We start from the raw sequence: 15947 nt of genomic DNA on the forward strand, positions 1-15947 counted from the left end.
CCCCTGCTGCACTTTAAGCCCATTACTCCTTGTCCTGTCCTCAGTAACCAAGAGGAACAAATTTTCTCCTTCCTCCTTGTGACACCCTTTTAGATATTTGAAAACCGCTATCATGTCCCCCCTTAATCTTCTTTTTTCCAAACTAAACAAGCCCAGTTCGTGAAGCCTGGCTTCATAGGTCATGTTTTCTAAACCTTTAATCATTCTTGTCGCTCTTCTCTGTACCCTTTCCAATTTCTCCATCTTTCTTGAAATGTGGCGCCCAGAACTGGACACAGTACTCCAGCTGAGGCCTAACTAGTGCAGAGTAGAGCGGCAGAATGACTTCACGAGTTTTGCTTACAACACACCTGTTGATACAACCTAGAATCATATTTGCTTTTTTTGCAACAGCATCACACTGTTGACTCATATTCAACTTGTGGTCCACTATGACCCCTAGATCTCTTTCCGCCATGCTCCTTCCTAGACAGTCGCTTCCCATCTTGTATGTATGGAACTGATTGTTCCTTCCTAAGTGGAGCACTTTGCATTTCTCTTTATTAAACCTCTTCCTGTTTACCTCTGACCATTTCTCTAACTTGCTAAGGTCATTTTGAATTATGTCCCTATCCTCCAAAGAAGTTGCAACCCCACCCAGTTTGGTATCATCTGCAAACTTAATAAGCGTACTCTCTATCCCAATATCTACATCATTGATGAAGATATTGAACAGTATGGGTCCCAAAACAGACCCTTGCGGAACTCCACTTGTTATCCCTTTCCAGCAGGATTTAGAACCGTTAACAACAACTCTCTGACTACGGTTATCCAGCCAATTATGCACCCACCTTATCGTGGCCCTATCTAAGTTATATTTGCCTAGTTTATCAATAAGAATATCATGCGAGACCGTATCAAATGCCTTACTAAAGTCTAGGTATATGACATCCACCGCTTCTCCCTTATCCACAAGGCTCGTTATCCTATCAAAGAAAGCTATCAGATTAGTTTGGCATGACTTGTTCTTCACAAACCCATGCTGGCTATTCCCTATCACTTTATTACCTTCCAAGTGTTTGCATATGATTTCCTTAATTACCTGCTCCATTATCTTCCCTGGGACAGACGTTAAACTGACCGGTCTGTAGTTTCCTGGGTTGTTCTTATTCCCCTTTTTATAGATGGGCACAATATTTGCCCTTTTCCAGTCTTCTGGAATCTCCCCTGTTTGCCATGATTTTTCAAAAGTCATAGCTAAAGGCTCAGATACCTCCTCTATCAGCTCCTTGAGTATCCTGGGATGCATTTCACGAGTTTTGCTTACAACACACCTGTTGATACAACATAGAATCATATTTACTTTTTTTGCAACAGCATCACACTGTGAAGGGTGATGAGAAGGGGGAGGACAATCCAGGGAACTACAGACCTGTTGGCTTTACCTCAGTCCCTGGAAAAATAATAGAGGGGGTACTCAAGGAATCCACTTTGAAGCACTTAAAAGAGAGGATCGTGGTCAGGAATAATCGACATGGATTCATGCCTTACCCAGTGTGATTAGCTTCTATGATGAGGTAACTGGCGCTCTGGACATGGGGAAGTCGGTGGCTGAGAGTCCTTGATTTTAACAAAGCTTTTGGTACGGTCTCCCACAGGATTCTTGCCAGAATGAAAACCAGTTCTGGAACTTACCTATAAAGTTACATCCATAATTTGTGTTCTGGTTGATATTTTGTACATGCTGCATATAAACTCCAGCTGTTTGCATAGCCTATATGCAACAAACTTGAGAGAAGTAAATTTCTTCCCTCCCCAACAAATGGAAGCAACAGTTTTCACTTTGTTTCCCAGGGTCTATTGTGTTAACTGTGTGACTTGGAAGTTATTTACACACACCTAATTCACAAATACCAAAGGAGTAGTAACCTAATTACCTCTTCATTGGGAGTCATACATAGCTTCTCAAAAGGAATAGATCCCCTCAATTCTTTGGTGGTAAGCGGCAGACCCCTCATTACCAAGTATGTACTGATAGATTTCTCATTGAAGGTGAGTGCAAGCATTTAGTAAAATTGTTTTTATTAAAGTAAAGTAATCTTTTTAAATTATGTAATTGCAGTAATATTAATCTGTTAAAGATGCCATAAAATGAAGACTACTTATGATGTTATGCCAACATTGGCAGATGGTGTTGCTAACACACAATTTGATGCAATAACGACAGTCATGTGTCACAACTCAGCGCCCTAACAAACTTGCCTGGGCTTGCCCTACCACCTCCCCAAATACAGACAATCTGCAAAAGAAATAAACTATTTTATTTCTGCAATCCATCACTCTTGGTTGTGCATAATAAAGCTATACAGTAAGTCAGATCTGTGGCATTTGCATTGCTATAGAAGTCTTAGTTTTTAATATTGAATTTACATTCTCATGCACTAAGTTTACTTTGACAGGATAGTTTTAAAATAGGTTTACAGTTAGTTTAGCTTGGGTAATAATTACTTGTGTTTTAATAAATTGAGTAAAGAGCAAAGCGAAAGGAACCAGTCCTGGAGAACAATGGACTCAAATGTTAAAGAATGCAACATTGAACAGGACAAGTTTTGTGAGGAACATGTGCTTGAAATATGATTAAGAGAACTCTTGACAGTATGGCTGTGTCTACATTAGCATGATTTTGCGCAAAAGCAAGTGCTTTTGTGCAAAAACATGCTGCCTGTCTACACTGGCGGGGAGTTTTTGCGCAATAACACTGACGTTCTAATGTGTGAAATCGGTGCTTCTGGCACAAGAACTATGATGCTCCCACTCAGGAAAAAGCCCTCTGCCACAACTGCATGTGTCAGACTCGGGTTGGTATTATTAGAGTAGACTTCTTAACCAGTTAATCCGTTTTGCAAATATTTCTGATGTTCTGGAACATTTGACCTAGATAAGCAGTTGATACGTTAGTAGTTAATGTTCATAGATAGCTACCTCACAGAAGCAGACTAAATCTGTAGATGAGGTGGTGACCCAGTTTCATAGCCCAAGTCTACACTAGAAGATGATGTTGACCTCTCTTAGATGGGCATATAGCCATTCCCATTATTAGATCACTTGTGTGCACATACTTGGCTCTTTGCATCAGCAGTGTCTCCCCTTACCATGAGTGCTGCTGTGCCCTGTGCTGGCCATTGTGTGAAGGCTCTTGGGAACCAGTGTCTACATGGACTCTGCACTGACTTAATTATGTTGACTTCACCTATAGTGCTATGTTTCTGAAGTGGCAGAGAAGCATGGTGATTGGAGCTAAACATAAGTGAAAGCATTTCCACAGTAGGTCATTCTAAGGTTCTGTGCGATCATGCTGTGCAGTTTAAACCAGGCCACAGGGTTTAAGGCCAAAAGGAATCATTGTGATCCCCAAGTATGACCACCTGCAAATTGACCAGAACCTCACCCATCCATTCCTGTACTAGACCTATAACCTCCGAATTAGTGAAGTCTTCAAATCATGTTTTATAGACTTCAAGCTACAGACAATTCACCATTTGCTCATGTAGCACTGCAAGTGACCCATGCCTGCTGCCACAGGAGGTGGTGAGCCCTCTCTCTCCTTCCCCCGCCACCCAGAGTCTGTTAATTTGACCCAAGGGAAAATCTCTTCCCAGTTCCAAATATGGTGATCATCTGAACCCCAACGATGCCAGCAAGGCCGAAGCATCCAGACTGTCTGCATTACACAGATGTATCAGAAAAAGGTACGCAAATTTCAATTTGCGTATCTTTTTCAAATACTCTTTTCACTGGGCCAAATTTTGGAAAAGCCTCTCCTTTCAGAAGAGCCCTTCTTCCTCATGGGAGGAGGAAGATAGGGATTCTGAAAGCGTGCGTCTGCTCTTCCGCAAAAAAAAAAGCAGAAGAGCAGACGCGTTCCCTGGATGTAGTGGAGTGTTTCCTCTGGTATCCCAGAAACAGGGCTGGCTCTAGGCACCAGCAAAACAAGCAGGTGCTTGGGGTAGCATGTTGCTAGGGGCAGCATTGCAGCTTACAGGAGGAGCAGGCTCGTGGGGAGCCCCGCCACGGCCAGCTGGGAGCCCCATACCCAGTTGCTTAGAGCCTGTGCCTGTGGCTCTGGGAGGGTGAGGTGCCTGGCCCCAGCACAGGACAGCTGCGGCTGGTGACACAGCCCGGTGAGGCAGACTGCAGCCGTGGTGTCTGCTCCTGGCAGCCAGCTCACTGGAGCAGTGTTCAGAGGCTTGGCGGGCACTGGGGCTCTGCCACGGTGGAGCCCCATCCCCCAAGCGGGGGGCCCCGCAGAGGCTGCCCCAAGTTAGGTGCCCCATGCCCAGCTGCTCAGAGCCTGTGCCTGACTCTGGGGCGCTGGGAACTCTGTGTCAGCAGCCCTAAGGAGCGGTCCCTGCTGGGGTACTTCCTAGAGGGCAGTGTGGGGCAGTCACGGCTGGTGAGGCTGAGCTCTGCAGCCTCTTTGCCTTTGTGAGTGCGCCCACCCTACCCCCCCGGGATGATCACCCCTCCTTCCGTGTGCCCTCTCTGCAAATATTTTTAAATAATATACCTTTAAAATTAAATTAAAAATTGTCATGGCCTACATTTATCATAACCAATTTAAATAACTTATGAATTAAATTTAAAAATTAAATAGAACATGTCTCCTGTCACCTTTTAAAGAAATTCTACCAGTTCACTAGTGTAAGTACCCGGAACCAGTGTTTACATCAGCAGTAGCTTCTTCTGCAGGTGGAGAGAGAATGTTTTTATCACTTTGGTTTATTTAGCTAGTTGAATTCAATGATTAGTTCGTTTACCATTGCAAAACCAAGAGTTGACGAACCAGAAAAACTTGTTTTCCTCTTCTCTGTTATGCTCTCATAACCAGTTTTTTTAACATCTTGAACATGATGACTAGATTCAATCTGTTAAATTCAATATGGATATTTCCTTTGTTTAATAAATGAATTTTAGATGCAAAATGTGTTTGGATACTTTTTTGTTATGCGTCCTTCACATCTAAGGTAGTTTTGTTTCATACAAAAATTAAATGCTGGTTTTGTTTAAATAGAAGTTCCGTCTAGACAGAAGTAGATGCAAATCATATGTTTTTAAAAAAGTAGCCACCACTTAGCAAATAAGAGACAGGTTTTACCCCATTTATTAAGTGTTTCTATTACATACCATTTTGTAATAGAATAAAAATGTAAAAATTAATCTGGTTACATGTAAGCTACTCAGTTATTTGGGCACTTTAGTTGGTAGCTGTACTGAGTGTATTCTCCTGGGGTATGTCTACACTACAAAGTTAGTTCGAACTAACGGACGTTAGTTCGAACTAACTTTAATAGGTGCTACACTAGCGCTCCGCTAGTTCAAATTTGAATCGAACTAGCGGAGCGCTTAGTTCGAACTAGGTAAACCTCATTTTACGAGGACTAACGCCTAGTTCGAACTAGCTAGTTCGAACTAAGGGCTGTGTAGCCCTTTAGTTCGAACTAGTGGGAGGCTAGCCCTTCCCAGGTTCCCCCTGGTGGCCTCTCTGGGCACAACCAGGAAAACTCTTCTCCTCTCCCCCAGCCCCGGGCCCTTAAAGGGGTAGACTCTGGCCAGACGGCACTAGAGTCAGCCAGCCCTGCCAGGAGTCTCTGCCCCGAACCAGTGGCCCCACCATGAGCCAGGCAGCCAGTGCGAGTGACACGTCCCCTGCCGAATCCCCCAGCACCCAAGGGCCAGCCAGGGGCCATAGACGGCGCGCGGCCTCCTGGACTAGTGCGGAGGTCATGGACCTCATTGAGGTTTGGGGGCAGGCCCCCAACGTCTATGATCTCCGCACTAGGAGGAGGAATGCGGCCGTCTATGGGCGCATAGCAGCCGCCATGGCCACCAGGGGACACAGGCGCACCCAGGAGCAGGTGCGCATTAAAATTAAAAAGCTGTGCCAGGCATACGCCAGGGCCACAAGAGGCAGCGCCACTGCAGGGGCTGCCACCTGCCCCTATTTCACTGCCCTCCACCAAGTCTTGGGGGGGTAGGGCGGTCCGTGCCAGCCCGGGGGACATCGAGCCGGGACCAGAGGGCCCTGACCTGGGCACACCAGAAGGGTCACCGCCAGCAGCGTCGTCCAGGGAGACTGTACCAGGTCAGTAGTTTGAATTAAGTAGTTCGGGGGGGGGGGGGGGAGGGAGACCAGGGACCGTGCGCGTGGGCCATGCCTTCCCAGGATCACGCAGACACCTGTGCACGTGCGAGCACGTGCCATACCACCCTTGGGCAGGTGGCTCCAGCTGCGTGACACCCAGGGGCCATTGCCCAATAGGCACATGCTTGTGCAAAGAGACGTGACATGCTCCCGACCCCGGGGCAGGACCCAGCAGGATGATTTCCCTTCATGTCCCCTCTACACGGAGGCAGGGGACATCTCCCCTTCCCCCCCACCGCCCCGGCCACACTATACATGGCACAGGGACATGGGTGCGGTCTTGGGGCAGCTCCCAGTCCCGGGGAGAGCCAGACATCCTGACCATGGCCTCTGTACAAGCACAGGGGCTGTGATGGTGCAGGACATGGTCACCCTCACGTTGCGGAGTTGGGGAGGGGGCTGGGCATCATCCTCTGCATCCCCAGGGAGAACTGACCCCTTCTCTTCTTTCTCTACAGCTGCACCAGCTGCTCGTGCAGGGCGCACCACCCCGCCTGGGACATGCTCCCGCACCCGCGGCCTGCTCCGGACTGCCAGCACGGAGCAGGAATACTGGGACCAGCACCTTGGGGCCCTGCAAGCCGTGCACCGCACACTACGGTCGTGGATGCGGGAAGACCTGCAGGTCCGCCACGAGCTGCTGTCTGAGCTCCGAGGGCTGAGCACCAACCTGCAGCTCCTGCTGCAGAGCATGGTGCCCCGTGCTGATCCTGCACCAGCTGTCCCCCCAACTGCTGTCCCTCCTCCCACTCCTGCTCCCCCTCCCACCTCTCCCTCCTCAACCCCCACAACCTCTTCCTCAATGTCCACACCCCCCACCTCAACCTCCGCACCCTCCACCCCATCCCCCCGGGGACGCTGAGGCCCCCTCCCTCACCGTACTGGGAGGCGGTCGGCCCGGCGAGACCCCCACCCCTGATCCTTCAGTTTCCTCACCCCCTCCTTTCCCTTGCTTCCCCCTTTCAGCTCCCTCCTCCCAGTTTTCCCCCTCCCCTCTCCCAGCCTCTCTCTTCCCCTCTCCCACCTCCTTTTCCCAGTTTCCCCGAGTTTTGTTAAATAAACAGAGTTTCTATTTTTGAACACACGTGTCCTTTATTTTGTACATCAATAAGAAGGGGGGCTAGGGAAGGGTAAGTGGAAGGAGGTGAGGGAGGAATGGGGCACGAGCCCCCGATGGGGAGGACTGGGCTGGCTCTGCGGGCTTCTGGGGGTGGAAGCTCTCCTGCAGCCCCCCGACTGCTCCCTCTCCCCAGATGGCAGCCTGCGGCAAGTGCAGCTGGGCTGATGGCCGAGTGGTGTGATGTGCCCAGTGTGGGTAGTCCGGGCACTCCAAGCCAGGACTGGTTTGTAAGCGGGGCACCCCTGAGAACTGTCTGTCCGGGGTGGGGGTCGGGACCCTTTAAGCGCAGCCCTCGGCTAGCCTGAGACAGCATCTCCACGCTCTAAGTCCTCCTCTGATGCCCTGCCGGCACTGCTTCCGGCCATCCTTAAGCCCTGTTCAGAGTCCACTCAATGTGGACTTGCTAGTTCGAATTAGCAAAACGCTAATTCGAACTAGTTTTTAGTTCTAGATGCGTTAGTTCGAACTAGCTTAGTTCGAATTAACTAATTCGAACTAAGTTAGTTAGAACTAGCGCTGTAGTGTAGACGTACCCCTGGTTAGTAAATAGAAGCACCAAATTTGGCATAAAGGTTATATTGAGTTGTAAATCAACATGTTTTAAAGGTTGCTAATCAATAAGACTCAACCATCCTTTAGGAAAATATTTTAAAAGTATAATTTAAATCTAGGTTTTCTGCTTGCTGGTTTAAATCATGATTTAAATCAAAGCTATTTAAATCAATCTACCCTGCTTCAGAGGCTGTTGGTCCGTCCCTGAAGAAGAAAGCACAGGGCTGCACTCATGGAATAGGTCCTAGGCTAGTGGGGTTTTGTTATCTGGTGCCTGTCTTGTTCTGGACAGTTGAGCTGGGGAGTTGAAACAAAAGTTCCCTTTGACCTGTTTCATTGTATAGGGAAGCTGATTTTTGTCCATGGACACCAAGAATTGGACAGCTTGTGTTGGGGTTGGAGTCTGATTATAAGGCTTCTAATAACAAAATCCCTTTGTAGAGTGAGGAGTGGGACCGGGCCTCCAGCATTAGGTGATGTGAACAGCTGCATGCTTTGGAAGTCTAACTCACTTGCTGTGGATGAGCCTGCCCTCTCGTCCTCACTTGGGGAGTCCCTGGCACTCTCCTAGGAGATGAAAATCCCCCTGAAGCCACACAAGCTGCATTTGCGCGTGCACCCTCCCCTTGCCTTGGGGGGTATTTGCTATTAGCAGCTACAGCACAACTACATGCCATGTAAACAGTTTCATCATACCACCCTCTCCATACAATTATTAAGCACTGTCTTAAAGCCAGTTAGGTTTTACGTTCTCAGTGTTTTTCCCTGAGGAACTATTCCAGAAGTTCTCACCTCTGCTTGTTAAAAAACCTTTGTCTAATTTCAAGCCTGAATGTGTATTGATGGCCAGCTTTTTGTGCATTTTGTTCTTGTGCCCACACTGGTGCTTAACTTATAACTCCTCTCCCTCCCTGGTATTTATCCCTCTGATGTACAGGCAGTCCCCGAGTTACGCGGATCCGACTTACGTCGGATCCGCAGTTACGAACGGGGTACTTCCTCTCCCTGGTCTCCAGCAGACCAGGGAGAGGAAGCAAAGCGGCGGAACGCGCGGCCAGCTGACAGCCCAGACGCGTCTGGGCTGTCAGCTGGCCGCGTGCTCCGCTCTGCTCCCCCCCCCTGCAGACCAGGGGGAGGGAGGAGCAGAGCAGAGCGGCGGAACGCGCAGCCAGCTGTCAGCCCAGACGCGTCTGGGCTGTCAGCTGGCCACGCGTTCCTCTGCTCTGCTCTGCTCTGCTCTGCTCTGCTCCCCCTCCCCCTGGTCTGCAGACCAGGGGGAGAGGGAGCAGAGCAGAGCAGAGCGGCGGAACGCACAGCCAGCTGACAGCCCAGACGCGTCTGGGCTGTCAGCTGGCCGCGCGTTCCGCCGCTCTGCTCTGGTCTGCAGACCTGGGGGATGGGGAGCAGAGCAGAGCAAAGCCGCGGAGCCCGAGGGCAGCAGGATAGCCACGGCGCGTCTGGGCTGTCCCGCTGCCCGCGCGTTCCGCCGCTCTGCTCTGGTCTGCAGACCAGGGGGACGGGGAGCAGAGCAGAGCAAAGCCGCGGAGCCCGAGGGCAGCAGGATAGCCACGGCGTGTCTGGGCTGTCCCGCTGCCCCCGTGCTCCGCGGCTTTGTTCCGGACGCCTGTGGTACAGCAGCTGGGGCGCTGCCGGTTGGTCCCGTAGCGCCGCTCTGGGCGCCACTGGACCAACCCAGCAGCACCCCAGCTGCTCTGCCCCAGGTGTCCCCAAGTCAGCAGCTGCTGAAAATGACCAGTGGCTGACTACAGGAAGCCCCTGCCCCGGGCTTCCTGGAATCAGCTGCTGATCAGTTTCAGCAGCAGCTGACTTGGGGATGCCTGGGGTTCTTAAGTTGAATCTGAATGTAAGTCAGAACTGGCGTCCAGATTCAGCCGCTGCTGAAACTGATCAGTTGAATCTGGACCCCAGTTCCGACTTACATACAGATTCAACTTAAGAACAAACCTACAGTCCCTATCTTGTACATAACCCAGGGACTGCCTGTATTTAAGGAATGCAACCGCATCTCCCCTCAGCTGTTTGGTTAGGCTCAACAAGCCAGGCTCTCTTAGCCTCTCTTGCATAAGGTAGGTTTTCCATTCCTCTGATCATCCTAGCGGCCCTTTCTTGCACCTGTACCAGTTTTCCCTAATCTCTAATCCAGGAAACCAGAATTGCACACAATAGTCCCCCCCCCCCACCTTCTCTTATGTGATCCCCAACTGAAACACCTCACTGCCCTGTTGTTCCAGTGCTGTGGTGAGGGAAGGGGGAGGGAAGACTGAGGTTCAAGGTCTCAGGCTAGATTAACTTTTCAGGGGTTTCAGAGTCAGTGGATTTTGTGTGCCTTCCTAGTCTTGGGGGTGGATAGGGATAGGGTGCAGAATCTGAGAAGACGGTGAGGGTGCAGTCTGGTCAGGGAGAAGGTGCAAAAGCATGGGAGGGTGCAGGAATGAGCTGGGAGTGTGGGATCTTTATGGAGGGCGTATGTGTGGGGAGGTATAGGGTCTCAGCAGTGTGGTGAGTGAGCAGGCTGTGGATGCGGGCAAGCAACTATCTAGAGTAGTGATCTCCAACCTTTTTACACTCAAGATCAGTTTTTAAATGTCAGGGCAAGCCAAGCTCTATCGCATCCCTTCCCCAAGAGCCCACCCTTTCCTTGAGGCCCCATTTTCTCTGTTCTCCTCCTCTCCATCATTTGCTGTTCCCAGCCCTTACTCTCCATGGGTTGAGACAGGAGGTGTGGGCTCTGGGGTGGGAATGAGGGATTTGGGTATATGTGAAGGGGTGAGAGGTGCAAGCTCTGGAAGGGAATTTGGGTGCAGGAGAAAAGGGTTGGGGAGTGGGGGGGTTAGGTGGAGGGTTGGGGTGCTGAGCAAGTCACAGGCTTGTAGGTGTGGGGGTGCAGGAGTTTGGGTTGGGATGTAGGAGGGGCTCAGGGCACAAGTGTGCAGTGTGGGGATGTGAGGAGCTCAGGGCAGGGGATTCAGGTGTATGATGGGCTCAGGGTTGGAGTCTTACTTGAAAGGCAGAGCCACGCGGACAGCATCAGATGAGCTTGAAATCTGTTTACCCCCGTTTGTGCACAGCCCTGGCTCTGCCTTTCAAGTCTAAGAAGCTGCATGGCTCTTAGTCAATTTAAAAGGCAGAGCCAGGGCTGTGCACAAACCAGGATCAGCTGATTCCCAGCTCAGCTGGCCCGCCCATGTCTGCCTTTTAAATCTAAGAAGAGTTGTGTGGATCTTACAAAGTTTAAAGGGCAGTGGGGTTTGTGGAGGGGGCTGTGAGAAGGGGACCACTTACCTGCTGCTGCTTTACATGTGGTTCCCAAGAGAACTACCTGCCTGTCAGTGGCAGAGGGCTAGGAATTAGGCACCACTTCCTACTGCTGCTATTGGCTGGGTTCAAGTGTAATGGGAACAATCTGTAGGTGGTGCCTGCATGCCTGTGTTTCCCTGGGCAGAGGAGGGGGTGGAGAAAGAGCAGTGTGCAACACTTCTAGCTGGTCTGCTGTTACTGGGACATTTTTAGTGTTTTTTGGGGTACTAGGATGGGAGACTGGAATGCGGGACTGTCCTAGATTTTCGGGGTTGTATGGTCACCTTAGGTAACCACTACCCAAGGGGTGAGCCCCCTACCAAAGGTGCAGATCTAGGGGTGGGGGCAGAGAGGGCTTTTCATTTCCCTTCTCAGAGAGATGCGTGCCTGAGCACAGGGCAGCTTCCTGTCTGCTCTTAAAGGAACAGCTGTCCTAATGTCTTGCCTCTCCCTGCCAGTCTCTGCAGCCCTCCCTTTCTGCACTGCTACGGTACAAAATGCTGCAAGCAAATTTGCATCATATTTGCATAGCTTCTTTCGAAAGTGAAAGCAAGTCTAGACGTGCCCTGAGAGAATACTCTGCACACTTCATTTATATTTATATGTATTTATACATACAAGCATTACCCGTCTAGGGATTAACTCGAATAAGCTACGCAAATTGAGCTATGTCAATTGTGTAGCTTATTTAGAAATTGGGAGCATCTACACAGCATTTATTTTGAAACCGAACAATCTTCCTCCGACTTCCCTTACTCCTCGTACAATGAGGGTTAGGAGTCAGAGTAATAAGTTCTCCAGCTTTACAGTATTTTGACTCTATTTTGAAATAACTGCCTACTGGGCTGACACGGACTAAATTATTTTGAAAGAATGTTGCTGTGTAGACATATCCTTTGAAAATAGCGTATTTTGAAATAGCACATCTACACCCAAAAAGTGTATGAAAACAGCACTTTGCATTTTAAAATAGAGCATCTATGCTGATTGGATGCTAAATTGCACTTAAGGCCACCCGCAACCAGTTCAGGCAGGGCATTAGGTCAGCAGTGACTTCCTGGAGCTGCTGTTTGAGGCTATCTGAGATGCATGCTTAAAGGGTCCCCCTTGTACAGCCATTTCTCTACCTCTCTGAGGGACAGCAAAGCATTTCCACTGTGAGCTTTGCTTGTCCTGTGTTTGGACACCACAGCACTCCTTGCTATGGTGTCAGAGCTGTCTCTGGGCATGTGACAGCCCCTGACTGTCATGCTGCTGTTGCTGCAGGCTGCCCTCCAGGCCCTGCAGGAACACAATCCCGGGCTGCTTTAGGTGACCTTCAATGTGTCTGGGGGCACCTTTCAGGTACACCCCACTGTGGAGTGCCACTTCTGGCGACTGGACACCAATTCCTACTGGTGGTACCGGCCAGTGATGGAGCGGTGGGATGGCCAGCAGTGGCTCCAGAACTTCCGTATGAGGAAGGAGATGGTCCTGGAGCTGTCTGTCTGGCTTGCCCCTGCCCTCACATGATGGGACACACAGATGAGACCTGTCATCTCCCTGGAGAAGTGGGTAGCCATCGCAATTTGGAAACTTGCCACGTCCAACAGTTTCCGATTTGTCAGGTACCAGTTGAGCATGGGGCAGTCGACTGTCGGGGCCCTTGTCATACAGGTATGGTACTCTCGGGCTCCTCCATGGGGGGAGGGGAAAGTACTGGAAAGGAGACCCTATGAAAAGGGAGAGTTGGGGGTGGGAGGTGAGGGAAAGCCCTGGTTCCTAGGCAGTTCTCCTTTCACACCCTTACACAGCGCTGGTGTGGAGGCTGGGCTGCAGAGAGGGCAGCTCCTGCGGGTGTTTGAGAGGAATGGGGGAGGACTTGGGGACCTTCCAAGGGCTCTGGCCTAAATGGGCTGTATTTAGAAATTGAATTAGTGTCTAACCAGTGCTCACAATGGGAGGGAGAGGGGAACAGTAGCTGCCCCAGAGCCTAGTGACTTAAAAGAGCTCTGGCCCCTGTAAATCACTGCTGGAACACTGCATGGCATGGGAAGGGCAGTGCTGAAGAGAAGAGGATGTGAAAGGCCCCCCTGCACCGGCGGTGGCGGGCGCACAGGCAGCCAAATGTGACACAGCGAACCCCAATCTATCAACATTAGCTCCCCTGGACCTGTGGCAGGTACAAGGCAGCCAAATGTGACACTTTGAACCCCATCTATCAAGATTAGCTTCCCCTGTAAAGATACATGGAGTGGTAGCTAAAACTGATGTATACCGAAACTGATGAGCAAGTTGGTCAGAAACAGCTACTGGGAACCAATTTTGATCACAGCTGGTTGTGACCCTGCACCAAATTCTGAAAAGCCTCCAGCAAGAGTCCTAAATGCAATTAAAAAAATTCGATGGGGGAGGGGCAATTTGAACCAATTCTACCTCCACTGCTCTCTTCTCTCCCCAAAATGTTAAGACCGGGGTCAGGGAGCCTTGCCCGTGGGTGTTTTGGGCTGAGGGTTACTAGGTGTCCCGTTTTGAAATGGACTGTGCAGTATTTGAGCTTTCTGTTGGGGGAAAGAAATTGAGAAAATATACATATGTGGTATTTTCTCAATAAGACGTAATGTAGATTGTGATGTAATGTCAAGTGTGTCCAGGTATTTTTGGTGAAACCATCCGACAACCCTATTTGCTATTTTCAAATTTCATTCTGCCCCTAATAAACACCGGGACGCTGAGTGACGTTCCCCCCCCAGAGCTGGCGGGCTGCAATCGGAGTGTGGGAGCGTGAAGGGGGGGGGGGAGGCGGAAGGGGTTTAGCAGAATCCTCCCTCACGAAGGCGAGGCCTGAGTTTCCGAGGAGGGCGGACGGGCGGGCTCGCTCATGAGCGCCCGGCTTTCGCATGTCTGCCCGGAGAGTCCCGAGCACGCCGCGGCTGGCCACTCGGCAGCCGGTGCAGCCACGCCGGTGGCCAGGAGATGTCACTGTTTTGCTGGCAGCGCAGAGGCTGTCGCTGAGCACGGCTCGCCCCAAGCTGTTAGTGGCTGAGCAGGCTCTGTAAAGGGAGGGAGGGGAGAAGCTGCGTTGCCAATGCCAGAAAGAGCCGGGAGGTGTCTCAAATGTGGAACTTGTTTATCAGGGAAACCTACCCGCCGGCTCTCCCTTCCCCGCGGCTTCCCCGGGCCGGGGAGGCAGCAGCACCAGCAGCAGCTCCTCTCGCAGCCGCCGCCTGAGCTGGGCGAGGCTGAGCGGTGGCGGCGGCAGGGATCATGGCCGCTCCGCAGCAGCCGCAGCTCCTGCAGTGCAGCGTGAAGCTGCTGCTGGTGAGCGAGGAGCAGCTGCGCGGGGGGCTGCAGCTCGCCAGCCCCAGCCAGCGCGCGCTCCAGCTGGCGCTGCAGCCGGGCGAGGAGGAGGCGGACGTGACAGTGACAGACGGTGAAGTATTGAGCACGCGCGGCTGGGAGGTTGCGTGGGTGCATTGGTGGCTGCCGCGGGGGGAGGCTGGCTCATGCGGGTGCCGGGCTCGCTTGGCACGCGCTGTTTGTTGCACGCGGGATTGGAGGGGGCGGGAGAGGTAAATAGGGAAACTCCCCTGGGGCATGTGCACCCAGCACCGCCCCGGCTTGGTTTGCGCGGCGGCTGCGCCCAGCGCAACTTGGGCGGAACTGCCCTTGCTCCCCTCCCGCGCCTCCTTGTCCTAAGAGGCTGCACCACTTGTTGCAGGGCGGCCGTGTCTGGCCGCGGACTGATGCCAGGAGCAGGCAGGGGGCGTGTAAGGAGTCTGGCGACGCGATTCATGCTCCGTGGCAGGGCTGAAGTTTCTCCCCGCGTAGTCAGCTGCGCTGCCGGTTGTGCGCTGACTGTGGTCAGCTTTTAAGCAGGCCTGTTCTTTTATTCTGGACCTCCTGCCGTATAAGCAATAAATAATAATGCTAGATGGGGCTGAGAGAAGCAGCAATGGTAAGCTGCAGCTGGGCAGGTGCTCTGTGTCCATTTGCACACCCCCAAGCCCGCCGATAATAGTGGGTAAATGGTGCTGCAGGAAGTGTTTCATTAGTTGCAGGTTCTTACTGTGATTTTCCTACAAACAGCTGCCATCAGGGGCCTGTGAATAGCAAACAGGACCTTTTGATAGCAACTAATTTTATGGAGGAAAAGTACTGACCAGAATGTCAAAGCTATTCCCCCTACTGTTTATATATGTGGTATGCTATGGGATTTTTAACTTTAACCAGACATAGACAGAAGAGGGCTTTGTTTAACATGCTTGAAAGGGAAGCTCTTAATTCCTCCCTAGACAGGAGGATAAAAGCAACCAAACTAAAAGGGGAGGCATTCCCCAGATGCATTACTTTGACTCTGTTTGTTAGTACTTAAAACTTCTTTTAAGCTGATGCCCTGTCTTAGCCTGGGAGGGCAATGGCTCAAAGTCATGCCCAATCACTGATGTCTGTAGTGTTCAGTAAGTCTCATAAATAAATTCCAAGAAAACAGTCCCTTTTTCAGATCAGCCCTCAATCACTTATTGCCTGCAAATGTTTCAGGTTAGCTTAGGATTTAAAAGGGAGCAAGCATGCAAAGCATAGGGAAAGAGTGAAGGTGTGCATGTGCTCTGTCAAAATATAGAAAGAACTTTGGTCACTTTGACCAATGTATGGCATATTTGCTAGTGCATTAAGCTTTCAGCAAGAAAAAAAAATAGGGGAAGGTGGCTTGGGGTAGAGCGAGCCCAGTAAAAAAAAAAAATCTGGAAAATGTAATGGCTATAAAGAGAAGATGCACCATCAGTTAGCAAAACA

General features: G+C 50.8%; 1 protein-coding gene across 2 annotated transcripts in view; it reads left to right on the forward strand.

Moving 5' to 3' along the window:
* The first annotated feature begins 14027 nt into the window (after positions 1 to 14027).
* LOC102449863 (histone-arginine methyltransferase CARM1-like) overlaps positions 14028 to 15947 on the forward strand; it is a 142527-nt gene continuing 140607 nt past the window's right edge. Inside the window, exon 1 of one of the 2 annotated variants that reach the window (XM_075931655.1) lies at positions 14028 to 14583. In XM_075931655.1, coding sequence (XP_075787770.1) covers positions 14418 to 14583 — 166 coding nt within the window. In that variant the 5' untranslated portion in view covers positions 14028 to 14417. The remainder of the gene's footprint in view (positions 14584 to 15947) is intronic. The other variant, XM_006129900.4, reaches the window with a different exon arrangement.

This window comes from Pelodiscus sinensis, chromosome 6 (genome assembly GCF_049634645.1).
Source record: "Pelodiscus sinensis isolate JC-2024 chromosome 6, ASM4963464v1, whole genome shotgun sequence".
Lineage (NCBI taxonomy): Eukaryota > Metazoa > Chordata > Testudines > Trionychidae > Pelodiscus > Pelodiscus sinensis.